We start from the raw sequence: 23629 nt of genomic DNA, 5'->3' as shown, positions 1-23629 counted from the left end.
CACTGAGTTAGACAGAAGATATCTACTTACCTACTGCCTTCTTCACTGCACTGTAAAAGGTCAGTAGGTAAAAACATAGGGTGATGGATTTCAGACCTGCCGTGATCACTTAAAAACTAAAAAGAAGAGATAATAACAAAATAAGAAAATATTTAATGCTTGTTTAGATAGTTCTCTCTGCTTCTGATAAAGAAGAATTAAACAGATTTTTTCCTAGGATGCTTTCAGCTGTAATCTGTAATACACAAACTCTAAGTAAAATTTAACTGCTAAGTTCCTCAATTCCAGCATTTGTTTATTACCAGGCCACACCCTGCCTCATGGCTGCATTCCCAGTTTCTTCTGAGATCTCAGGTTTTGAAAGTGAGAAAGAATATTAATTTTATAATTTTTGAGACTTCCATTTGTTAGCATAATAAGCATGCTAACACTGTATAAATGATGACAAGATTTAATTTTCTGGCCTGGCTTTGCTTAATGTTAAGTTTTAATGAGTCACTTTTTCTCTCTGTTTCTCATTTTCTTTTCTGAAAAGCAGAATTATTTCCTCCAAGAGATGAATCAAATGAAGTAACATAAATGAAAATAATTTTAGGAAAATAAAATATTGTCTATGGTAAGATATTAGGGTAGCTTTATTCTTATAAATTCTGACCTGTTCTGTTAATATTAGGTAGATGATGATTTAGAATGGGTCTTTAGAATGAACTTGAAGGAACATGTAAGTCATCAAATGATTCTGTTCACCATCTTTGCCTTATCAATAATAATAATAATAGCATTTATTGAATGCTAGCATGTACTTGACACTGTGCTAACTATAATTAGCAATTTGCCTACAGTATTGCACCTGATTACCCCAAACATCCTACAGTGTGTTAAGTATTATTATCTCCATGTTTCAGATGAGAAAAGTGAGTCTTAATTATGGTAAGTAACTTTCCATGCTCACAAAGTAGTGATAAACCTAGGTTTCAAGACTATGTATGTCTAATCCCAAATTCTAGAGTAAATACTTGACCATTTATAAAAAATACTTAATATACCTGAGGTAAAGATACTTATTTTAAGATAGAACAAAGCATGGTCTTGCCTATGTCCTGTAAAGAGCTGTGATCATCAGATGCCAACTTTTTTCCTTTAATTTTTCTTGAAGCTGACTTTTATCTTGCAAGTCTTTATGTTATTCTTTTGAAAGAATTACAGGAGTCATTGGGAAGAATCCACCATTTCTGAGCCAGTTGTTACAAAGAACTATTTTAAGTGGTAGCAGATGGATAGGAAATTAGTATTCAAGTATTTTTCAAGGGGGACTTAGGAACATTGGTAAGAAGGAGCCATTATTAAATGGGGGAAGGAAGGTAAAGTAAGTCTCTAAGGAGAAAAAGAAATGACAAGGATTTATATTGGCTCATATACCTTTGATTGCAGGGGATAAAAAAAAAAAAACAGTATCCACTAGGGAGTTTTTTATAAAATGAATTTATTTATTTATTTTTTGTTTGTTTGTTTAAAAAAGCATATTATTTGAAGGGCTATAATATTTCTTCTGAATAGATTTTTTTGAGGAATTCAGCCACCACATGTACTCACTTCTCTACCTGTCAGCTCTGAGTACTAGTTTCTTCCTCCAAGACCAGCTTATCAAAAGTACATTAGACACGGACATGGGCCCTTTGTACTCTCTCTTTTGGAGTCTTGAAACCAGAGGAAAAAGACCCACTTTGTTCACATTTGATTTTAAAAGTCTCTGATTGGCTGACTTAACTCATGTGATTCTCACTGAACCAATCACTGTGTCCTGCGAAATTAAGTGATATGATTGGTTTCCTGTGACTCACTCCCATCTATTTGCTAGCCTTGGTGAAATGATCACTGCCATGCCCCAAAAACCCATTGATGAAGCATTGCTAAGAATATGAAAAGTGCCTTTCTGGCAAACCTGGTAACAAAGCCAAACTCATAGATGATTCATCTTTCATCTGGTCCTCTCCACTGTACCTCAAGGCAGAACTGGACCTTTGCAATCAGTGTCTTTTTTGTTTGTAAAGGTCCAGATAAAAGAAGATGATACCTTTATTTTGAGAAAGATAGTTCCATTCATTATAGACCAACGGATCAGATGCTTTTGTTACTGGTTTCACAGGAGCATTAGCAAGATGCAGGGAAGTGGGGGAAAAGCATCTTGGGCCATAATGAAAAGTGGTATTTTCTTTTTCTTTCTTTCTTTCTTTCTTTCCTTTTTTTTTTTTCTTTCTGATAGAGTCTCTGTCGCCCAGGCTGGAGTGCAATGGTGATCTGAGCTCACTGCAACCTCCACCTCCCCAGTTAAAGCAATTCTCTTGCCTCAGCCTCCCAAGTAGCTGGGATTATAAATGCTCGCCACTACGCCTGGCTAATTTTTTGTATTTTTAGTAGAGATGGGGTTTCTCCATGTTGGCCAGGCTGGTGACGAACTCCTACCTCAGGTGATCACCCACCTCGGCCTCTCATAATGCTGGCATTACAAGCATTGGCCACAAAGCCTGGCCAAAAATTGTTATTTTCTTAGCACATTTGATGAAGGGTTAATTTGTGCTCAGGATTTAAATGTTAATTGTCTGAATTGTAGATCACAACTTTAATTAAAAAGTATGTAGAATTGTTTAATAACCCGGTGAAAAGGCTGTGTATTGTTAACTTGTGTGGAAGTTGATTATATTACTTGAAAGCTTGCTCAGTTAGTCATATTACTGCTTGAAGCCTTAAAAAAGTAAATAATTAGAGTTTAATTGACATTTTCCACCATTCAAAACTTTTTCATTATTCCTGAGAATCCGTTTTAGTTCCCTTATTGAATCTTCTTTTTTCTTTCTTCACAGAAACTGCTTAGCTTAAAGTAATAAGACAGATTTTTATTATGCTGCAATAAAAAGCAAAATTTCTATTCATTATGATTTGTCCAGTCTTTTCCTAGGAAACATCTTTAAGTGCTGATAGAATGAGTGACACATACAATTCATTCTCAATACTCCTGAATGTAGCTATGAGATTAGATACTGTGGCAAAAATTGTCCTGATTCCTACCACAGTCCCCTTCAACCATAGGCTTGGCACATCAGTCAGGATAATCAGCTCCAGAATGCCACGTCATTGGCTTAGTTAAGCTGAAGGTTTCAGTGGCAGTGATTTCTGGCCTAAGAAAAGAAAATTTTGTCATGGTCTCAAGAGATGTCTGTTTTGATCCCAAATCTAATTCCACTGATACTCTTTGTAGTCTTGGAATAGCTTGTGCAATTTTCTGTATCTCACTTTCCCTGTCTCTCCAATGGAACTAATCCTTATTCTACTTATTTCTAAAAATTGTCAGAGGCATCAAATGAAATAATGGATATAAAAGTGTTTTGAAAATATTTTGATACTGAATATTGACAAGTGTCTTTTTTGAAATAAAGAACCAGCCCCTCCAAAAAAAAAAAAAGAAAGAAAGAAAGAAAGAAAATGTAAAGAATTATGCAAGTTGTGTTTCTGCTGATGTACTTATAAGATGGTGGCTTACTTAAGGTAAATGAAAATATCTGGCTCACTGGATCTGGTTTAACTTTCCTTGTGCATGGAGGTGTCTTATTCAGTCCAGGTGTTCCTGTCACCTGTGAGTAACTGTGATCTGACCAGTGGCCAGGCAATACTGGTGTCATCTGGTAACTCTGGTTTTAATCAACATGTCATTAGTGTAAGTCATGTCAGCTGGACTAACTTCACCACTGCATCCTTTCCTTCCTGCTTTTACTGAGTCCTTCTCATTCTTGGCCAGTCGGTCATATTTTCTTTCTGCCACTTAGTAAATGCAGCAAAACTGCACCGGAGAGTCAGAAATAAATGGAAAGGAAAGGATTTTTAATGAAAGGGGCTCAGGTATTCTGATTTAAAACATGTATTTTGATAATAAAGTCTGTTTGTTTGTTTGTTTGTTTCCCTCCTCTGATTTCAGTGGATTTCGTTTATCATCAATGGTCTGATGAAAGAATTGTACTTTCTTATTTGCAGGCAACTTCTTTCTCAACTAGCACTTTGGGCCTGGAGTTCAGTAATAATACTGTTGCTCCAAGAAACTTCTGGCATTTGGAATTTCACTTCAGTCAACTAATGTTTACTAATTTGATTGGCCATATGTATTCTTGCCCACAAGCAGTATTCAAACCTGGAAGACGGAGAAAGGATGAGCAACTGAACTATTCTAATACAGTAACAAACAAATTTCAACGTGTGAAATAATGTGCTGGTTGCTATGAGGCAGGAAAGAAACACTTAATTTGTTCTTAGGGAGAGATCTCATGTAATTTTCCTGTTCAGAAAATGGCTCTTTGCAAAAGATAGTGGCTGAGATAAGTAAAGGAGGGGAAACATGTCCTGAGAAGAGAATGCATAAGCCTAGTCAGAGGGCCTGAAAAGCACCCAGCACACAAAGGGATCAGTGACTATTTTTCCACTTTACCTTAAGCAACCCTTCTTAGCAGTGTAAACCTTTCTTAAAATACAATTTTGTGGGGAAGTGCAAATTTCAAAAACAGAGCTCTCTGCTTAAAGCCCAGATGGACGGGCACAGCCCTCCCACTGTGTCTTCCCTTTGCATCTGAAAATGACCCCTGCAGGGATACTATGTATTGTAGGAATCCATTAATCAAAGATGCCTCTCCTCAGCCTCCCTAAAGTTTTGCAGCTCCTAGCTTGACGGATCTTCCCCCAGAGTATACATTTACAAAGAGTAAAGAGTAGAAAGCTAAAACTAAATAACTTGGGATCCTGTTATAGAAGGATTTGAATGTGAGCTGGATGCATTTTACTTAATCCAGGAGGCAGTGGGACTCACAGAGTATTTGTGTGGGAAGGAGGGACATGACTCAAAGCTGCCCTTTGGTAGGATTAATCTGGCAGTGTTGTGTGGGTTGGCCTGGAGTGGCACTGAGCCTGACGTAGACAAAATAGCAGGATGTTCTTAGGACAGTGACAGGTGATGGTGAGACAAAAAAACCTCTATGGAATTCAAATCCACAGGACTTGGATGCTGATTCTCTCACCAGCAATGGAACACTCACTCCTTTCTAGAGAAAACCTGGGATCAACCCTCTGGGGCATAAGTGTGTAGCTGAAAGAGTTTTATCATCTGATTTTGTTCTATTCTCCTGCTACTTGAAAAAAAGGCATATTCTTTCTGGAACTGGGCATTGAACTTTGATAGGTATCTCTTTAGCTTTTATGTGATTTCTATATTATTTGAAGTATTTTGTACTTGGCTCTCAAAGGGTATCTGTGCTTCAAGGGATTAACACATTTAAAATGAACTTTGTGTGTTTGAGCTCTTTGTAAAATATGGTGATACCTTTGATTTCTTAAAATACTAAATTTTTAACAAATAGCTGAAAGAAACATTCTTTATCCCCCATGAACAGTGTTTCCATCTGCCCATCAAGTCCACTGCAGCTGTATCTCTGTGCCATGGCTTTACTGGTTTGATGGTTTGACCCCATTGAACAGACTGGGCCATATTTTTGTTTTGTTTTGTTTTTTTGAGACATAGTCTCCTTCTGTCGGCCAGGCTGGAGTATAGTGGTGTGATTATGGCTCACTGCAGCCTTGACCTCCTGGGCTCAAGGAATCCTCCTACCTCAGCTTCTCCAACCTCCCGAGTCGCTGGAACTACAGGTGTGAACCACCATGCCCAATTAATTTTTTTATTTTTGTAGAGATGTGGTGTTGCTATGTTGACCAGGCTGGTCTGGGCCATTCTGTGTCACAGTCAGGCACGGGTCTAATGTCAGTTCTGTATGGTTTTAGCAGGCTACTTTTATCCCATCAGAATACTCAGATTAGCTTATATTTGTTTTCTTTAGTACCATTCTCATACCAACAGAAGTATGCAACTAAGGGTCAATTCCATGTATTTGTCTTTGTGTCTGTATCCTAAAGCGGGGGCCACAACCTAAATTGCCTATTGAGTCATATAGGACTGGTATATGGAGTAGGGAATGGTAGAGGCTATGGCAGACTGGAGACTGAGTACCTATTTCTCAGTGGAAAGCTGTTATTCACTTTTGGCAATCATTTGCCTGATGGAATAAGATCCTAATGTAGTCAAATCTTGTAAACAGTGTTTCTCAAAGGTGGTTTTCAGGCCAGCAGCATCAACAGTACCTAGAAACTTAAAATTCTTGTCTCTCCCTGTTCCACCTCCAGAATAAGAAACTCCAAGAGTGACACCCAACTTTTGTGTTTAACAAGCCCTTCCAGTGAGTGTGAAGCTTGCTCAAATTTGAGAACCTCTTGTTAGAGTGGACATTGTGTTCTATCACTCAGATTGCTTTTGATTACTCATATTTGAGGACTATGTTTGTTTCAAGAAAAACCTAATATCAAGGCCAAGTGCAGTGGCTCACCCCGGTAATCCCAGTACTTTGGAAGAACAAAGTGAACAGATCATTTGAGGTCAGGAGTTTGAGACCAGCTTGGCCAACCCCATCTCTACCAAAAAATACAAAAATTAGCCAGGCATGGTGGTGCATGCCTGTAGTCCCAGTTACTTGAGAGGCCGAGGTGGGAAAAATCACTTGAACCCAGGTGGTGGAGGCTGTGCCATTCTACTCCAGCCTGAGTAACAGTGAGGCCCTGTCTCAAAAAAAAAAAAAAAAAAAAAAGATAAGAAAAAGAAAGAAAGAGAGAGAAAAGAAAAGGAAGGAAGAAAGGAAGGAAGGAAGGAAGGAAGGAAGGAAGGAAGGAAGACCCACTATCAAGATGTTTATTTGATTTTAAGATTTTTTAATTATTTATTTTTTAACTGAGAAATAAAAATTGTATGTATTTATGGTATACAACATTTCAAAATACGTATACATTGTGGAGTGGCTAAATCAAGCTCATTAACATATTCATTACCTCACATGCCAGTTTTTCTATGGCAAGAACTTTGAAAATTTACCCTCAGTAATTTTAAAAAATAGAATACATTTTTACTAACTATACTTACTTACGATGTTGTACCATAGCTCTCTTGAACTTATTCCTTCTGTCTGACTGAAATTATTTATTCTTTGACCAACATTTCTCCAACTTCCCTGCTCTCCAGCTTCTGGTAATCATGATTCTATTCTCTATGTGTTCAACGTTTTTTAATTCCACATATAAGTGAGATCATGCACTGTTTGTCTTTCTGTGCCTGGCATACTTCACTTAGCATAATGTCCTCAGATTCATCCATGTTGTCACAAATAACAGAATTTTATTATTTTTATGGCTAGAAACCATTCCATTGTGTATATATATCACATTTTCTTCATTCATTCTTCCACCAATGGACACTTAGGTTGATTCCATATCTTGGCTATTGTGAATACTGCCACAATAAACATGAACATGCAGATATCTCTTCATTTCATTGCCTTTGGATTTTCAGTTTTATAACGTAGGGAAACTATAAAAGACACATCCACTTGTGAGTCTTAGTCTGTTTTGTACACTGTGACAACTTTTCAGCCTCCACCCAGGTCCGAACATGCTAACAAAAGGGATGTTTTCCTGTTTGTTTGTTTGCTTTGATATGACTTCTTCCCTTGGAGGATGCAAAGTTTACTGACTCCAGATCTAGGCAATATTTCTCAAACTTTCTCACTGATAGAGTTCTGAGAACAGAGGAGAGACAGGGAATCCAGAATTATATCCTGAAGCCACTGACTGCAAGTACAAGATTTTGTTGAGGCCTTTCCATTTACTTTTGAAAATCATGTAAGTTGTATGTCCTGTTTTGTCATATACTCATATTTGGCTTATTGTCTAAACAATGAGTTAAATTATTTTCAAGTTAAATTCCTTAACTTCCACCCACAAGTTCTTAAATAACATTTACACCCTAGAAAAATGCCCAATTTACCCCCAAAATTAGAGGCAAGAAAATAAGAAGTGTAAGAGGGGGATGTTGTAAGTCATACTCGAACATATTCAAGAGCTTTATAAGTGACCAGAAAACTCACCTTTTGCCATCTTCTTTTTCACACTTCCACAGCCACATCTGAGTAAATGGTATGTACTAAAAATATATCAAACCAAGCAAGTAGTCCCTTAGTTGGAAGGCTTATTTTTAGAAATGCCTGGCACAAGGTTGGATTAGATTTAGTACTAGGTCTTACCTAATCCTTGTCTCATATGGGCACTATTTCATTTCTCCAAAATCAGTACTGCGAAATGGTGAAAAGCTTTCACTTTATATGCCAACACAAATTGATTGGAGGTAATTGCCTGAAACACTGTATTGAGAATGACTCTCAGTCTGTGTCTGGCAGAGTCCATTATAAATGTCAGCCACGGGTACAGGAGTGGCAACTGGTGGTCCAAGTGACAGATATATGTCATCCCTGCTCTACTCAGCACTAATAAAAATGAAAACGGTGTCTGGATCTTGAATGGTCCTGCTCATTGCTTGGGACCTGTCTAAACCAAGTTCTCTGGACCACAGAGTATTCATAATAAGGGTCTTGACAGCTACAGTCATGATTTCAGCAACCTAAGCTGCCAAGGGTCATTACCATCATTATAGGTTTAAATACTCATTAGTCTGTCTTCTAATTAATAGAGGTACAATATCTCTCCCATATCCATCCCTTCAGATCTCAGCTCCTCTCAGACACTTCCCCTCAACTCTTGTTTCCCAAAGTATTGTTCACTGGGTGACAGCTCACATGTAACTTTATATTTATCATTTTGTGTCTTAGTATAATTAGAAATGTCATCCATAGGCTCACAGATCTTTCATATGACATGAGTGGTTTTGGGTTCTTCTGAAACCAAACTCTCTTGCCTTCTCCTGCTACCTGTTTATTGTGCACAATAGTCAGTGCTATTTAGTTCCTGCTATAATTCTTACTTTCTTTGGGAGTTTTTTTTTAGGTTGCTCACAATTTACAACTTTTTCCTTTCACAAAGGTTAGAGAAAGACAATGTACCTATACATTTACAAGAATATAACTTTTGTTGAAAAAAAATGCCAAAAGAAACTCTAAGAATTTACATTAATATGTTTAATGATCAGTGAACCTCTTGGTTTAGGCAGGGAAGGTATTCTTTTTATTATCTTATTTTTCAGACGAGAAAACTGAGGAATAGAAATTACTTTCCAGCTGATTAAGTACCAAGGCTGAGACTCAATTCGTTTCTTTTGACCCCAGCCCCAGAGATCTTTCTGTAAACTTATGCCTTTTTTCCCTTTGCTCAGCACACTGATAACTGATTCTGACCTCTGTCTTCGTAACTGCTCTCCAGCACTTGCCAGCGCAGCTCTCTGTTCCCGCACTGAGCTCAGTGCTTTCGCAAACAACTGATGCTTGGTAACTATTTGACCAACAAATGAACCAATGAATACATTCATTTTACCTATTTCATTTGTAGAAATCAGTTAAAATACACTTTTCACATCTGCTTTCTTAGAATTATATATCTATTTAAATTCAACATCACAAACACTGTAAAAAATAGGATAAATATTGATAAAACTATCTAAAGATAAGGAGACTCTATCATGCCATTAAAATAATTTATTAAAGCCAAAATTTGTTACAATGCAAAGACTTATCCATGTCTCCTGACTATTAACTCTAATATCTTCTTTTTACAAAACACAACACAGCTTAAATCAAGCAAGAGTGTGTGTGTGTGCACACGTGTGTGTTCTAGTTCTTGACCTTGTCAATGACTACCCATGTGATTCCTAGCAAATTACTGGGTTTCCTTGGATCTTGCTTTCCTTATTTGTCAAATGAGTAAGTTGGAATTGATGATATACATATAGAATGTATGGACTTATGAAAGAGACTGAGACATCACTTAATCCCACTCCCTCAATTTATAGATAAGGAAAACTTCTTTCTTCTGGCTCCAAAATACATTTTTAGAGGAACATATGGCTTCCTAACAGAACCAGCAATTCTGAATACTGAGGCTACCCCAGAGTCCCACCCCTGCCAATTGTCAACTATGTGATCATGATCCACTCATATGGTTTCTCTAGACTTCAGCTTTCTGATATGTGAAATTGAAGAAGTTGGACTAAGAGCCCTTTCAGGTTTAAAACTTTGAGGTTAAAAAAAGGCATCTTTGAAAACTGACATCTTTGCCACTACTGGGATATGACTCAGAATGTAATGAGGCATAATATAGCCTAGAAATAAATTGATGTCAAGAACAATTAAAGAGCAACCATCCAGAGAATTCTGATTGATCATTTGGGTAATTTGTTCAATGAGTACCTGGATTTGAAAATTGCTTGACTGGTATCTTCTTTTAAAAGTAACAGACATACATCATTTGTTGTTGGCTTAGAGATACGGAAGAAGGAACCAATTAAGAAAGTTTCAGAGTTAATTTCCAACAGATTTGGATGCTGCAAACCAAAAGAAAAAACATTGCTAAGTCTTTCTTCTTTAATGAGTATTGCAATACAGCTAGTCTCAGTATTTTTCAATTGAGCACCAGAAGTTTCACAATCTATTTAATATATTGCATTCCAAGTATCTGTTTACTCAGTTGTTACAAATTGCCAATGGGACAGAAACTGTCTGTCACTTCCAGAGCAATTAGTGTGTGAAAACTTATCAAAAGAAATCTGTCAAGTTTGAGTAAGTATAAATATTGCATCAAAGTCTCTAAGGAAATCAAACTGAGTGGGATACACTTTTGCGAGTTGCAGCACATAAAAGTTTATTTTGTTTTATTTACTTGGCTTTATTTTTCAGAATGTGGGTAGTGCTTCATGTAACCCAATGGATTAATGTTTTGCTCTGATAAAAATAGATTTTGGTTCTTAAGGGAAATCTCAATTGTCTGTTGAGCGATATAACAATACCATATCTTGGTTTCAAATGTCAAGAGCTCTTACTTTTTTCTACATTGGACACTGTAATGAGAATTTAGCTAGAATGAGTATGCTACAGTCTGCCTCACCTCTTTTTGGTGCTCCAACCTTACCCTTTCTGGACCTCAGAATTTTCTTTAAAATGAAGAAATAGGACAAGTGATCTGTTGGACATGTTTTAGTTTTACTACACCTTTTGCCTGCTTTGATGTCTACATTCTTATTACATTATAGTCCTCCTGCTCCTTCCTGATTGCCCTGAAGGCATAAACAAATTAAAATACAATATTCCAGGTGGTGATATTTGCTTGTGAAGAAAACTAAGTTAATATCTTGGTGAGAGATTTCCCATGTTTTAGGAACTTAGTGCTTAGCTCAACATGTTCTCACTAGTACACAAGCCAAGACTTTTCTGTGGACCTTCCCACTTCAGGACTGCACAGTATTTACAAACGCCAGATGTTGAACGATGTTAGTTAGGTTCCTTTGCACCTTCTGTTTGAGGCTCTTCTTGGCACATATGGTTTCTTGTCTTTTTTTTTTTTCCAGCATAAAAAATGGTTACAATGTTATATTGTTATTACAATTTGGGAAACATTACAACTTTAGTTCAACGTTTTGTTGTTGTTTTCTGTTGTTCTATTTAATGTTAATGATTTTGCAGAAACTCAAGTAATACAGTTAATAATCCTTATATTCTACTTATTGTTTTGTGAATTGGACTAATTGAATTGATACACCATTTCCCAAACTAGGTTTCTTGAGCTCTGGGGGTTAGGTGGTTGTGGTGGTGGTAATTCCATGAGCAAGTAAGTTTGGATGCTTAAACACTAAGGAATGTCAAGGACACTGACATGATGAAATCTCTTGTCAGTCCTAGAAGATAAAAAATTTAAAATCTGTTTTACTTTGTTTAATCAGTACTTCTCAAAGTAATTTGATCATGCAACGCTTTGAGTTTTAGGGAGGTAGGAATAGAAAACAAAGAATCGATCATCAAAGACCACTGTTGAGGAAATGCTGCAGGAGTCACTTCCGGCTGTTTGCCTCTCCCACTAAGTGACTTAAGTCACAAAAGCAGTGAAACCAAATGAATCAAACTATCTTTAATTAGATCAAATGGCATGTTAATTGAATTTTTTTTTAAGTTTTACTTTTATAATAATTAACCTGGTGAAGTGCAACACCAGTAATAACTAATATCTGTACAGCCCTTTAGAGAATTCAGAGTAGTTTCACATAATCAGATCCTCACCACATACCTGCCTCACATTTAAAATTCTCCTCATTTTATGGCCCGGGAAGCTGAAAATGAAGTTTAAATGGCTTCCGTTATGTAACACAGGTTTGAACTTTAGTCTTACTCTGTTGTTGTTCCTCTCCAATTATAAAAATAATGAAGCAGATGCCATTTTCCCAATACCAACTTTCTAGTTGTAAATGAACCTCCCGCAGAATTCAGAGAAGCCACTACCAAGTGTTCTGAAATATATTGCAGGGAAAAAAAAAATAATTTTCTGTATTTGATTCCAACTCTCCCTGGAGAATTGTGGGTTGATTAATATTGTGCTGGTAAATTACATTCTAACTTCCATCATGTGACTTTGGAGATGCTAATTTATACTTAAAACTCTCTTATAACTAATTAGAGGATAGACAGTCTTCTCATTTTGCATAGGAGAAAATTGAGGTGCTGCGAGACCTAGGTTTGCTTTAAACTCACCTATTGAGTATGTAAGGAGTACGTTGCTATGCTGTTTGTTAAAAGCCTGCCATACAGGATAGTACTTCACAATGTGTTATAGGGGCTCATCCTCCCCCAGATTTTAGTTTCTTAGGGAAGTAACTAGCTTTCTGGGAAGCACTTGTTTATTTACACAGAGTATCCTCTTGACATCAGCATGGAGTTACTTATAATTACATGCACATGCGTAAATAAAATGATTAGCCATTCTCATATAAACATAATTATATTTTTCTAAAATAATGCATGTGGAAATGTTATAATCCAATGATAAAGGGAAAGCAATCTGCATGACCCCTCCTTTGTGTGTAAACAGGGATTATTAAGGCAGAATATGTTTCCTGTTGCACATTCAGGGTCAAGTACAATTGGGACACATTGAAGGATTAAAGTACAAAAAATGCCTTTTACAGTAATTAGTGTTCTCTCTACAAAGCTGAAGTGACCTTTCTGCTATTTTCCAAGGACACTTGATGCATTTAGACTTTAGCTTGGAATCATATGAAAAAGTGACATATAAGAACTCAGCCAACTAGTTCTGAAACCAGAGGCCCCATTGCATTTACTTGTTTCCTCACCCTCCCTTCAACAAAGTAGTTTTTAAAGATAAAGGGGGACATGTTGGCTAATCAGTGCCAGTAGCTAGTATATCACTTCTCCAGCTTGGACAAATCTGGAAATTACACTTTAAAGAGAGGAATCATGGAATGCCTGGAGCTGAAGCAGTTTGATTTCCTCAGAGCACAATAGTTCACTGCAGCAAATCATTTAAACTCACTGTCATTTAGCGGTCTTCTCTGAAATGGAAGCATGGGCTCATGTGGTCCTTCATAAAACATTTACCTAAATCTAATAAAAATTAGAACTTTCAAAGGAACATTTTCAGATACAACTGCCTATTACATTCATCTCACTGACATTATGGGGAAAATGTCCTAAAAATATTGCTCTTTTATCACTACTTCATATCCACTCCTTCATGGATATAATAATTTTTTTTTTCTATTTTTAAAAAATATTTTATTGCACTTTAGGTTCTGAGGTACATGTGCAGAATATGCAGGATTGTTGCATAGGTACATAAATGGCAATATGGTTTACTGACTCCATCCCTGTCACCTATATCTGGAATTTCTCCCCATGTTATCCCTCCCCAACTCCCTACCCATCACTGTCCCTCCCCTATTCCCCTCCAACAGACCCCAGTGTGAGATGCTCCCTCCCTGTGTCCATGTGCTCTCATTGTTCAACAATATTTTTTTTAAATACAGACGTGTATTTGTGGAATTAGTCAACTAGTCAGTCAGTGTGTACTTAATGAGTATTTGCCACGTATTAAACTGCTGTCTTACTAAAATGATGGAAAAGTGTTCAACCTCACAAGTAAAAAGAAAGAATTTGAATTGATAGTAGAAGGCATTGGGAGAAGACTGAATTGAGACTCAGAAATTATTCTGTTGCTAATCAGGGCTAAGAGTTTGGATAAGTTACTCTGTTCCTCTGTGCAAGTTTCTCAGTTAATGGAAAGAAAACTATCAAATGTATTAGGAATCATAAACTACTATGCAAGTATGTGGCATTATGATGTAATATAATGAATGCCACCTATAAAATGAAAGAAATGATCCAAGCAGTTTCCAGGGTAGCTTCCAGCATTACTGTATCAAGATTATAGATACCTTGGGTCTGTAATTTGAGCATTACTCAATACATGTTGCATAGGGCCTGACAAATGGTTAGCAAACTGTAAATGCTTAACCCTTGACTTAAAGAGATTGGACATCGCTTAATCAACTATCAGTGTATCTTCTAGTTTGCTGGAAATAAAACCTTATTGACTATTAGTAGAAAGGCTGGAAAAATACCATGGGGGACTGTGATTACTTCCTGTTTATATTTAGCAGGCTGAAAAAGAGTATATAAATTTTTTAACCTGATCATTTCTTTCATGAAAACAGTAGAGTTGCAGTACCAAAAGTCATATTTGTAATGAAGATTCTTTTTACTTTCAGAGCTGAGTTATGCCTGGATCTTCAATGAATACCCTTCCTATCAGGATAATCGCCGCTTTGTTTCCCAAGAGACTGGGAATCTGTATATTGCCAAAGTGGAAAAATCAGATGTTGGGAATTATACCTGTGTGGTTACCAATACTGTGACAAACCACAAGGTCCTGGGGCCACCTACACCACTAATATTGAGAAATGATGGTGAGTTTTCTAAGTAATTTTATTAATTCTGCTTTTTCTAATCACAGGCTGAACGTGGAAGGATGTTATGTTATTGGCACACAAAGCTTTATTGTCTAAATTAAACATAAGAAAAGTTTAATGCTGTCTATATTTGGTACCCATATTTTCTCTAGTTGTGTCAGAAATAAATCCATGAATTCATTTTGGAAAACTAATTAGAAATCTAATTGCTAAACTCAACAGGAATAGAATGAGGATTTAGGTGAATATAAATAACAAAGGAAGATATTTCTTGTTTCTCTCTCACTTAAACTATATACACAGTCAGAATGAAGTGAAAGGTTGAACAATTAGCTCATTAGTCAATTCTATGTAATTTAGTATTCTGTGTCCAATTATCCAAATAACCTCTGGATTTACAATACTGAAGACATAGTTCCCACCACAGTGCAATATAGACATAGCAAGGCTTATTTGAGACAGTTTTAATTCCCCACACTATCAGAATATTACAAGAAAATATATGAAATGTATATACTCTTAGTTACCTAAATGACTTAACAATGTGTAGCAAAAACCACGTACTTTGTAAAGACAGTCGTGTATGCCAAACTCTAGGAGTACCATGCCCTTTCCCACCATGGGTTTTTATATATGCTGTTCCCTCTTCTTGAAATGCTCCTCCTTAATCCCATCCTCTCAGCCTCTCGCTTGGAATCTGTTGCTGTTTCTTCCAGTTTTTTCAAAGATGTCACTCTTTCCAGAAAGCCATCTCTGCTTGCCCACCCTGCCACCCAACCATGCTAAGTCAGGTACCTTCTGTATCAAGTCTGTGACCATACCCCGCAAGGTCTCAGAATTCTGCATCACAATTGCCTGTGTGTTTCACTGTCTGTCTTACTAGCAATTTGCCTATCTAAAAGCACATTTAGTACCTTATTCACAGCCACCTCTGCTGTACCACTTTAGCATCTGATACATTGATGATTCTCAATAAATATTTGTTGAATAAATTAAAACAAAGACATAATTAAGCCCTTCAACAAGGGCTGATATCATTATTTAAGCAGTCATAATGGACATATTCAGGTTTCTATTCTTTTTAATTCTGTATCCTGTCTAGTACACATTCAGATATTCCATTATGAACAGGAATGACTAGACCCTCACACAAGTGAGGATACTATCATCCAAAAATATTAATAGAAAACGTCTGTTTGACACTTAATATGTGCCTACTCGCTGTGCACAGAACTGTATGTGAATTATCTCATTTAAATCTCAAGCAACTGTATTATAAACATTTTCTTTTACAGATGGGGAAACTGGGCTCAGCCACATTTGTTAAAAATTAACAGTTCCAAGATTTTACACCCAGCACCCATCTCTTACTGACTTCACAGCCGGATATCTTAAACTCTCACAGTGCTTCCTTGCATTATACCATAACACCTCTTACCTGAATTTATACAATAAAAACTTGACAAATACAAAACTGGAACTCCGATTTCTATGCCCCAAGTTCATTACTCTTTCCCTCTGCTTTGTCAGTGGACTTTGTGTACAAGTGAGGCTCTGAACCTGAATCTTCCAGAAGAGTATTTACAGACTAAGCAACTCTGAAGAGAGGGTCTGAACATCCTTACTATACAGACCATACTGTGAAATTTTCTAGCAAATAATTTAGATTTTAACCATTCATTTATTCATTCATTTAACATACATTTATTTAGAACTTGCTTTGTGACAGTCACTATGCTGAGTGCTGGTGAACAGGAGGCACCTGCATTCTTCTTCGGGATGCAAACACAAGGAAACATAAACAAAAAAAAAATTATTATTTTAGATAGCGATAAACCAGTAGGGTAAAATAGCAGCTCTGTGGCAGGGGATATCTACTTTAGACAGCCATGGAAAGCCTTTCTAAGGAGGGAACATGTGAGCTGAGACCTGAATAGCAAGAAGTCAGCCCTCTTAAGATCAGGAAATGGAGCTTTCCAGGCTGAGTTAACCTCACATGCAAAGGTCCTGAGGCCTGAAAAAAGGCACTCAGCATGTTCAGGGAATACGAAGAATGTGAGCATGGTTGGAGCACAATTAGCAGGGTGGAGGGTGGGTAGAATTAAGTTAAAAGAGAGTCTGGGGCCAGGACGTGGAGACGGTAGAGAAATTACCAGATTTTACTTTGAATGCAGTGAGAAGCTGTTAGAGAATTGTATGCAAGAGTGATTTATGTTTTTAAGAAGACTGCTTAGCTGTTATATAGAAAATGGACTTTCAGAAAACAAGAGCGAAAACTGGAAGTCCAATCAGAATACTACTACAGTTATTCAGTTGAGAATGATGATGGTTTAAACTAGGGAGTAATAGCAGAGAAGGAGAGAAATTGATTCAGGATATAGTTTGCCTGTAAAGCTGCCAGAACCTGCTCATTCCTTAAATGTGGGAAATAGTGGAAGGGGAAATCAAGGATGACACATAGGTTTTTGGCATAGCAACTGAGTATATGGGAAGTAGTTTTACTATACAGGTTTTCAAGGGGAAAATCAAGAATGCTATTTTAAACAATTATTTGTAAAACCAAATACATAACGTCTCCCTTGGCAACAGGAAGAATTATTTGTTTTGTGCTTTCTTAGCCATCTTTCTATCATAACATTCATCTGGTATTTTCATATTTGCCAGCTTGCTTTCCCCACCCCACTCACATTATGACCAAGGAAAGATCATCATTTTCATCTATGTACTGCATTCCAGAAGAGTGCTTGCCACATGGCAAATGTTAAATTAATATGTTGTATTAAGCTGCGTTATATTAAATAAAACTGAAAACTCTTATCAGCTTAAAGAGAAAAGTAGACTAGGTACCAGCTCTGTCAAAAGCTATCAGTTCTATATCTCTCCAGACTGACAGATGAAGAAACTTTCAAAAGATATGCTGCAGTGGCATTTTGTAAGAAATCACTTAAAAATACAGCCCCTGTGGCTCCTACCCAAAGTTCACTTATTCCAGAATATCTATTCTGTGGTATTATCTGTTTTGTCTGTCAAGTCATAGATGTAATTACATATTGACTTTGATGTACTGTCAGATAGCCAGGGACAGACGCCACACAGAACTGCTTCTTCAAAAAACAAGAAACGAACATTCAGGAACACAAGCACTACAGAATCATCATGTACACTTCAAACTGGCAACAACTCTGCCTTTCCCCTGGCTTTTAGATTTACCTTGATTTATCTAACATATCTTCATAGGGATGACAACCATTTTGTATTAAAATATTTTATCACAAAGTTAGCAGACTAAGGATCTGATTCTTCAGCCGTTAATGCCCACTCATTCTTGATTTCCATGAGCATCACATGATGAAAATTCATGTATTTTCCATTTACACTGGAGTATATAAAATGAACACTCAAACTGTGTTACTAAGCACAAAATAGGTTATTTAATTAGCTCTTTTCTGAAGGTGAGAGAAAAGGGAAACTATAAATCAAGAAGAAATTGCAAAATAAAGAGGACAACCTTGTTAAAATCTTCTGTGAGAGTGAAATCAATGAAATTCTCTCTCCTCAAGATCTGGGATTTGGTGACTGTATATTAGACTGATAAGTGCCAGGTGAGTATAGAATTTGTACAATCATTTTGATCATTGAAGCACACTAGATCAAAATTTCACACCCTCTGTCTGCCTCAGAAAAGGGAAAAAAACAAGGCAAAGACGTTTGACGGCTGAACTGAGCTAATTATTACCTTTACCTTTCTAAGAGCACATGTAGCTAGAACTGTTATTTCTCAATATTCAGCTTGGTTTTTCTTTTGGGAGATTTCAGCTAAGCAGTCTGGACTGTGATTCCTTATTTGTAGCCTGAGAGGTCACAGTGAGTCATAAAAAGTCAACAGTGAACCATGGCTCAGCGCCTGATACAAACAAGGTGTGTTGAGTCCCATGCCTGTTCACTGACCATTTACCAATCACTCCAGCACACTAGAGTTCTGCAAACCCCTGGGGCTCCCTGTTCCCTTTTCCCCAGCTCTTCACATGGCTCATTCCTTCCTGCATCTCAGATGATGGCTCCAATATGGGGCCAGGAGGTAAGGACACAGACATGAGCGCCTTGGAGCCAAGCAGTCCAGGCAGAGTTCAACCCCACCATTTATTAGCCACGTGGCTTTGTATGTATCAGTATAACCTGATTGTACTTGGTTTTCTCATCAGTAACATAAGAATAACATCATCTACCTCAGATAGTTATATTGTGTATCATAATAAAAAGTACTTTGAACAGTGACAAAACAGAAGTATAACATCAATAACTGTCTTACCTAAAATATGTTCAACTAATTATATTTTTAAAAAACAGATTACAATAGTGTATAGGTACTGTTCTTCCTTTTTAAAATAGTGAATAATGACAGAGAAAGGCAGAATAATACTCTCCAAAGTGACTAACCATGTTAAACTCTGATGTGTTTAACTTTTAGTGGTAAATTTTGATTTCTTTTTTTCTTTTTGCTTGATATTACTTTTCTCACTTTTCTAAAATAGAGATTTTTCAAATTTTTAGAACATTATTTCATAAAGGGGTTATACACACATTGTTGGACCTAGTAGGTACTTAGAGATCATCCAATTTTTGTATCTTTATTTATTTATTTATTTGTTTTTAGAAACAAGGGAACTGAAGACCAGAGAATTCGGATAAGAAAAATGGCATCAGGACAGATTCTTGGTACCTGGTCATTATACTATTTCACTGAGATTCAGAAAAGGCTGTTTGGGTGCTAGATTTACACACTTGCTTTGTTTCTTTTGCTTTATGATTTTTGAAAATTTTGTAGTGAGAATTACTCTAAATAACTATGTTATTTTGCAGTATTCACCTCAAGAACATATAAAATATGAGATGTTACACACATGTAAGAAAACTTTTTTTCAGAGTTTATCGTTATTTATCCAGATATTTTAAAATCTGCTTTGAGAAGATAACTGATGTGGGAAAGTACACCTATTGCTTATGAACCTGAGAGGGAAAAGTTATAATTGGGAAGAGTACATCATGGTTATTATTACTATGGTGCTAGAGTAGTCCATTGATCCTTATTAGCCCAGGTGTTGATTATTAATAGTGGTGAACCTTCTGTGTTAAGTGCTTCCTACACAGATCTCAAAGAGTTATCCCTCAATTTCCATTAAAAAAGTAACAGACCACCCATATAGCACAACTACTAGAGAAATAGTAGTCTTCAATGATAATCATATTGGCTGTTTCTTTGATCTTTAGCCACTTAACATGACTTTCTCTAAAATAGCTTAAGATGAAAAGAATTAGCAGAGATTAGCACAGTCTTGAGAAAATGAGATAATGTCGTTTACACTGTTTATGCACATTACATTTCATACACAGGTACATAATTGAGCATGAAAAATCATTGTTTAGCCTTTTTTTTTTTTTTTTTTTTTTTTTTCCTGGAGACTGGTTGGAGACTGGTTTGGAAGGTTTAAAAAAAAAATTTGCTTATTAGAACGAGGAAGATGAATGTTAAGCAATTTATAGCCTGTGTCTGTCTGATAGGTCCATGCGTTATACAGTCATTGTTAAATATTTTTTAATATTAATCCTAACTGGAACTCTACATACAAGAGATGTTACAAAACAAGGAACAATAAGATTAGCCTATGTTGGAATTCAAATTCTCTTTCTCTGTTCTCTCTTTCCCTTTCTCTCCTCCATTTTCATATTTGCATACATTGTTAAGCCTATACATTTTGGGTATAGGTATGTATATATAAACTATATATATTGTCTTTAGAGGTTAAAATATAAAGTTAACTTTTTTTTTTTTTTTTTTGAGACAGAGTCTCCTTCTGTCGCCAGGCAGGAGTGCAGTGACAGGATCTCAACTCACTGCAACCTATGCCTCCCAGATTCAAATGATTCTCCTGCCTCAGCCTCCAGAGTAGCTGGTATTACAGGTGCCTGCCACCATGCTCGGCTAATTTTTTGTATTTTTAGTGGAAATGCGATTTCACCATGTTAGCCAGGATGGTCTCAATCTTCTGACCTCATGATCCACCCACCTCGGTCTCCCAAAATGTTGGGATTACAGGTGTGAGCCACGGTGCCCGGCCTAAAGTTAACTTTTCTAAATGTTTGTTATACTTCCGTATAAAATTTAAATGTTTAAGTCTTTAAGGAGTTAATTTTAGTGTAAGGTGTCAGGAAGGGGTGCAGTTTCTGCTTTCTGCACATGGCTAGCCAGTTTTCCCAACACCATTTATTAAACAGGGAATCCTTTCCCCATTGCTTGTTTTTGTCAGGTTTGTCTAAGATCAGATGGTTGTAGATGTGTGGCATTAATTCCAAGGCCTCTGTTCTGTTCAATTGTTCTGTATCTCTGTTTTGGTACCAGTACCATGCTGTATTGGTTTCAGTAGCTTTGTAGAATAGTTTGAAGTCAGGTAGCGTGATCCCTACAGCTTTGTTCTTTTTGCTTAGGATTATCTTGGCTATGAGGGCTGCCTTTTGGTTCCATATGAAGTTTAAGGTGGGTTTTTCCAGTTCTGTGAAGAGGGTCATAGGTAGCTTGATGGGGATAGCATTGAATCTATAAATTACTTTGGACAGTATGACCATTTTCACAATATTGATTCTTCCTAACCATGAGCATGGAATCTTTTTCCATCTGTTTTTGTCTTCTCTTACTTCCTTGAGCAGTGGTTTGTACTTCTCCCTGAAGAGGTCCTTTACATCCTTTGTTAGTTGTATTCCCAGGTATTTTATTCTATTTGTGGCAATTGTGAATGGCAGCTCATTCTTCATTTGGCTCTCTTTAAGTCTGCTATTGATATATAGGAATGCCTGTGATTTCTTCACATAGATTTTGTATCCTGAGACCTTGCTGAAGTTGCTTATGAGTTTCAGGAGATATTGGCCTGAGACGATGGAATCTTTTAAATATACAATCATGTCATCTGCAAATAGAGACAATTTGACTTCCTCCTTTCCTAATCGAATACCCTTTATTTCTTTTTCTTACCTGATTGCTCTGACTAGAACTTCCAATACTATATTGAATAGGAGTGGTGAGAGAGGGAATCCTTAAACATAAGACCTAATACCACAAAAACCCTAGAAGAAAACCTAGGCAAAACCATTCAGGACATAGGCATAGGCAAGGACTTCATGCCTAAAACATCAAAAGCATTGGCAACAAAAGCCAAAATAGACCAATGAAATCTACTTAAACTTAAGAGCTTCTGTACAGCAAAAGAAACAATCATTAGAGTGAACTGGCGACCAATAGAATGGGAAAAAGTTTTTGCAATCTACCCATCTGACAAAGGGCTAATATCCAGAATCTACAAACAACTAAAGTAGACTTATAAGAAAAAAAAAAAAAACACATTCAAAAGTGGATGAAGGACATGAATAGTTTTCAAATGAAGGCATATATGAGGCCAATAAACATATGAAAAAATGTTCATCATCACTGGTCACTAGAGAAATGCAAATCAAAACAATATTGATATGCCATCTCATGCCAGTTAGAATGGCAATCATTAAAAAATCAGGAGACAACAGATGCTGGAGAGGATGTGGAGAAATAGGAACACTTTTACACTGTTGGAGGGAGTGTAAATTAGTTCAACCATTGTGGAAGACAGTGTGGCAATTCCTCAAGGACCTAGAAATAGAAATCCCATTTGACTTAGCAATCCCATTACTGGGTATATATCCAAAGGATTATAAATCATTCTAATATAAATAAATACACATGCACATGTTATTTTCATTGTGGCACTGTTTACAATAGCAAAGACCTGGAACCAACCCAGATGCCCATCTATGATAGACTGGACAAGGAAAATGTGGCAAATATACATCATGGAATACTAAACAGCCATAAAAAATGTTGAGCTCATGTCCTTTTTAGGGACATGGATGAATCTGGAAACCATCATTCTCAGCAAACTGACACAAGAACAGAAAATCAAACACTGCATGTTCTCACTCATAGGCGGGTGTTGAACAATGAGAACACACAGACACAGGGAGGGGAGCATCACACACTGGGGTCTGTTGGGAAGGAATAAGGGAGGGACAATGCGGGTAGGGAGGTAGGAGAGGGATAACATGGGGAGAAATGTCAGATATAGATGATGGGGGAATAGCGGCAGCAAACCACATTGCCATGTATGTGCCTATGCAACGATCCTGCATGTTCTGCACATGTACCCTTGAACCTAAAGTGAAATAAAATGCATATTTTAAAAATAAATAAATGACATATAATAAAATTAAAATGTTTAAAATGTTTATGTATGTTCTCAAATATAACTGAAATAACTGACCGTGTTTTCCCAAGTCCTTATTTTCCCCAGCCCAGTTTAGGCATGAAAACAGTGAATAAGAGCAGCGTGGAAGTTTTTAATCTTCTTCTACTAGGTGAAAGCTTGATTTCACCTAGTAGGAAAAAGCCCAGATGATGACCTCACATCCTTCAGTTTCATGACTTTTAGTCACATCCAGAACTAAAAGTCACGAGGGAAAGTAAAGGAATCCTGGGGTATAGTCCCAGATGTACAAGCAACTCTCATAAGACAAATCATACCTTTTCTTTGGTCCTTAGCCTTCTCAGCTATAAAAAATGGGTGATATGTAGTAAGTTCTATCTAAAGTCCCTTCTTGCTGTCTTCTAGGATTCTAGTCACAATTTTCTAGCCTACTTAACTCCAATCTCAACATTTGCCCAGGCCAGATAATATGAGATTTAACAGACAGTTGCTGCTCATTGGGTCAGATTTCTTACCA

General features: G+C 36.8%; 1 protein-coding gene across 12 annotated transcripts in view; it reads left to right on the top strand.

The window, feature by feature from the left end:
• Positions 1-23629, top strand: part of CNTN4 (contactin 4) — a 979069-nt gene that overhangs the window by 762463 nt on the left and 192977 nt on the right. For all 12 annotated transcript variants that reach the window (XM_074404876.1, XM_074404882.1, XM_074404881.1 and 9 more), the window contains one exon: positions 14630-14827. In XM_074404876.1, the coding sequence (XP_074260977.1) occupies positions 14630-14827 (198 nt within the window). The remainder of the gene's footprint in view (positions 1-14629; positions 14828-23629) is intronic.

Source organism: Saimiri boliviensis, chromosome 8, assembly GCF_048565385.1.
Source record: "Saimiri boliviensis isolate mSaiBol1 chromosome 8, mSaiBol1.pri, whole genome shotgun sequence".
In the NCBI taxonomy this organism is placed as follows: Eukaryota; Metazoa; Chordata; class Mammalia; order Primates; family Cebidae; genus Saimiri; species Saimiri boliviensis.
The sequence above is the reverse complement of the archived record's forward strand: the minus strand, read 5'-3'. Positions and strand labels throughout refer to the sequence as shown.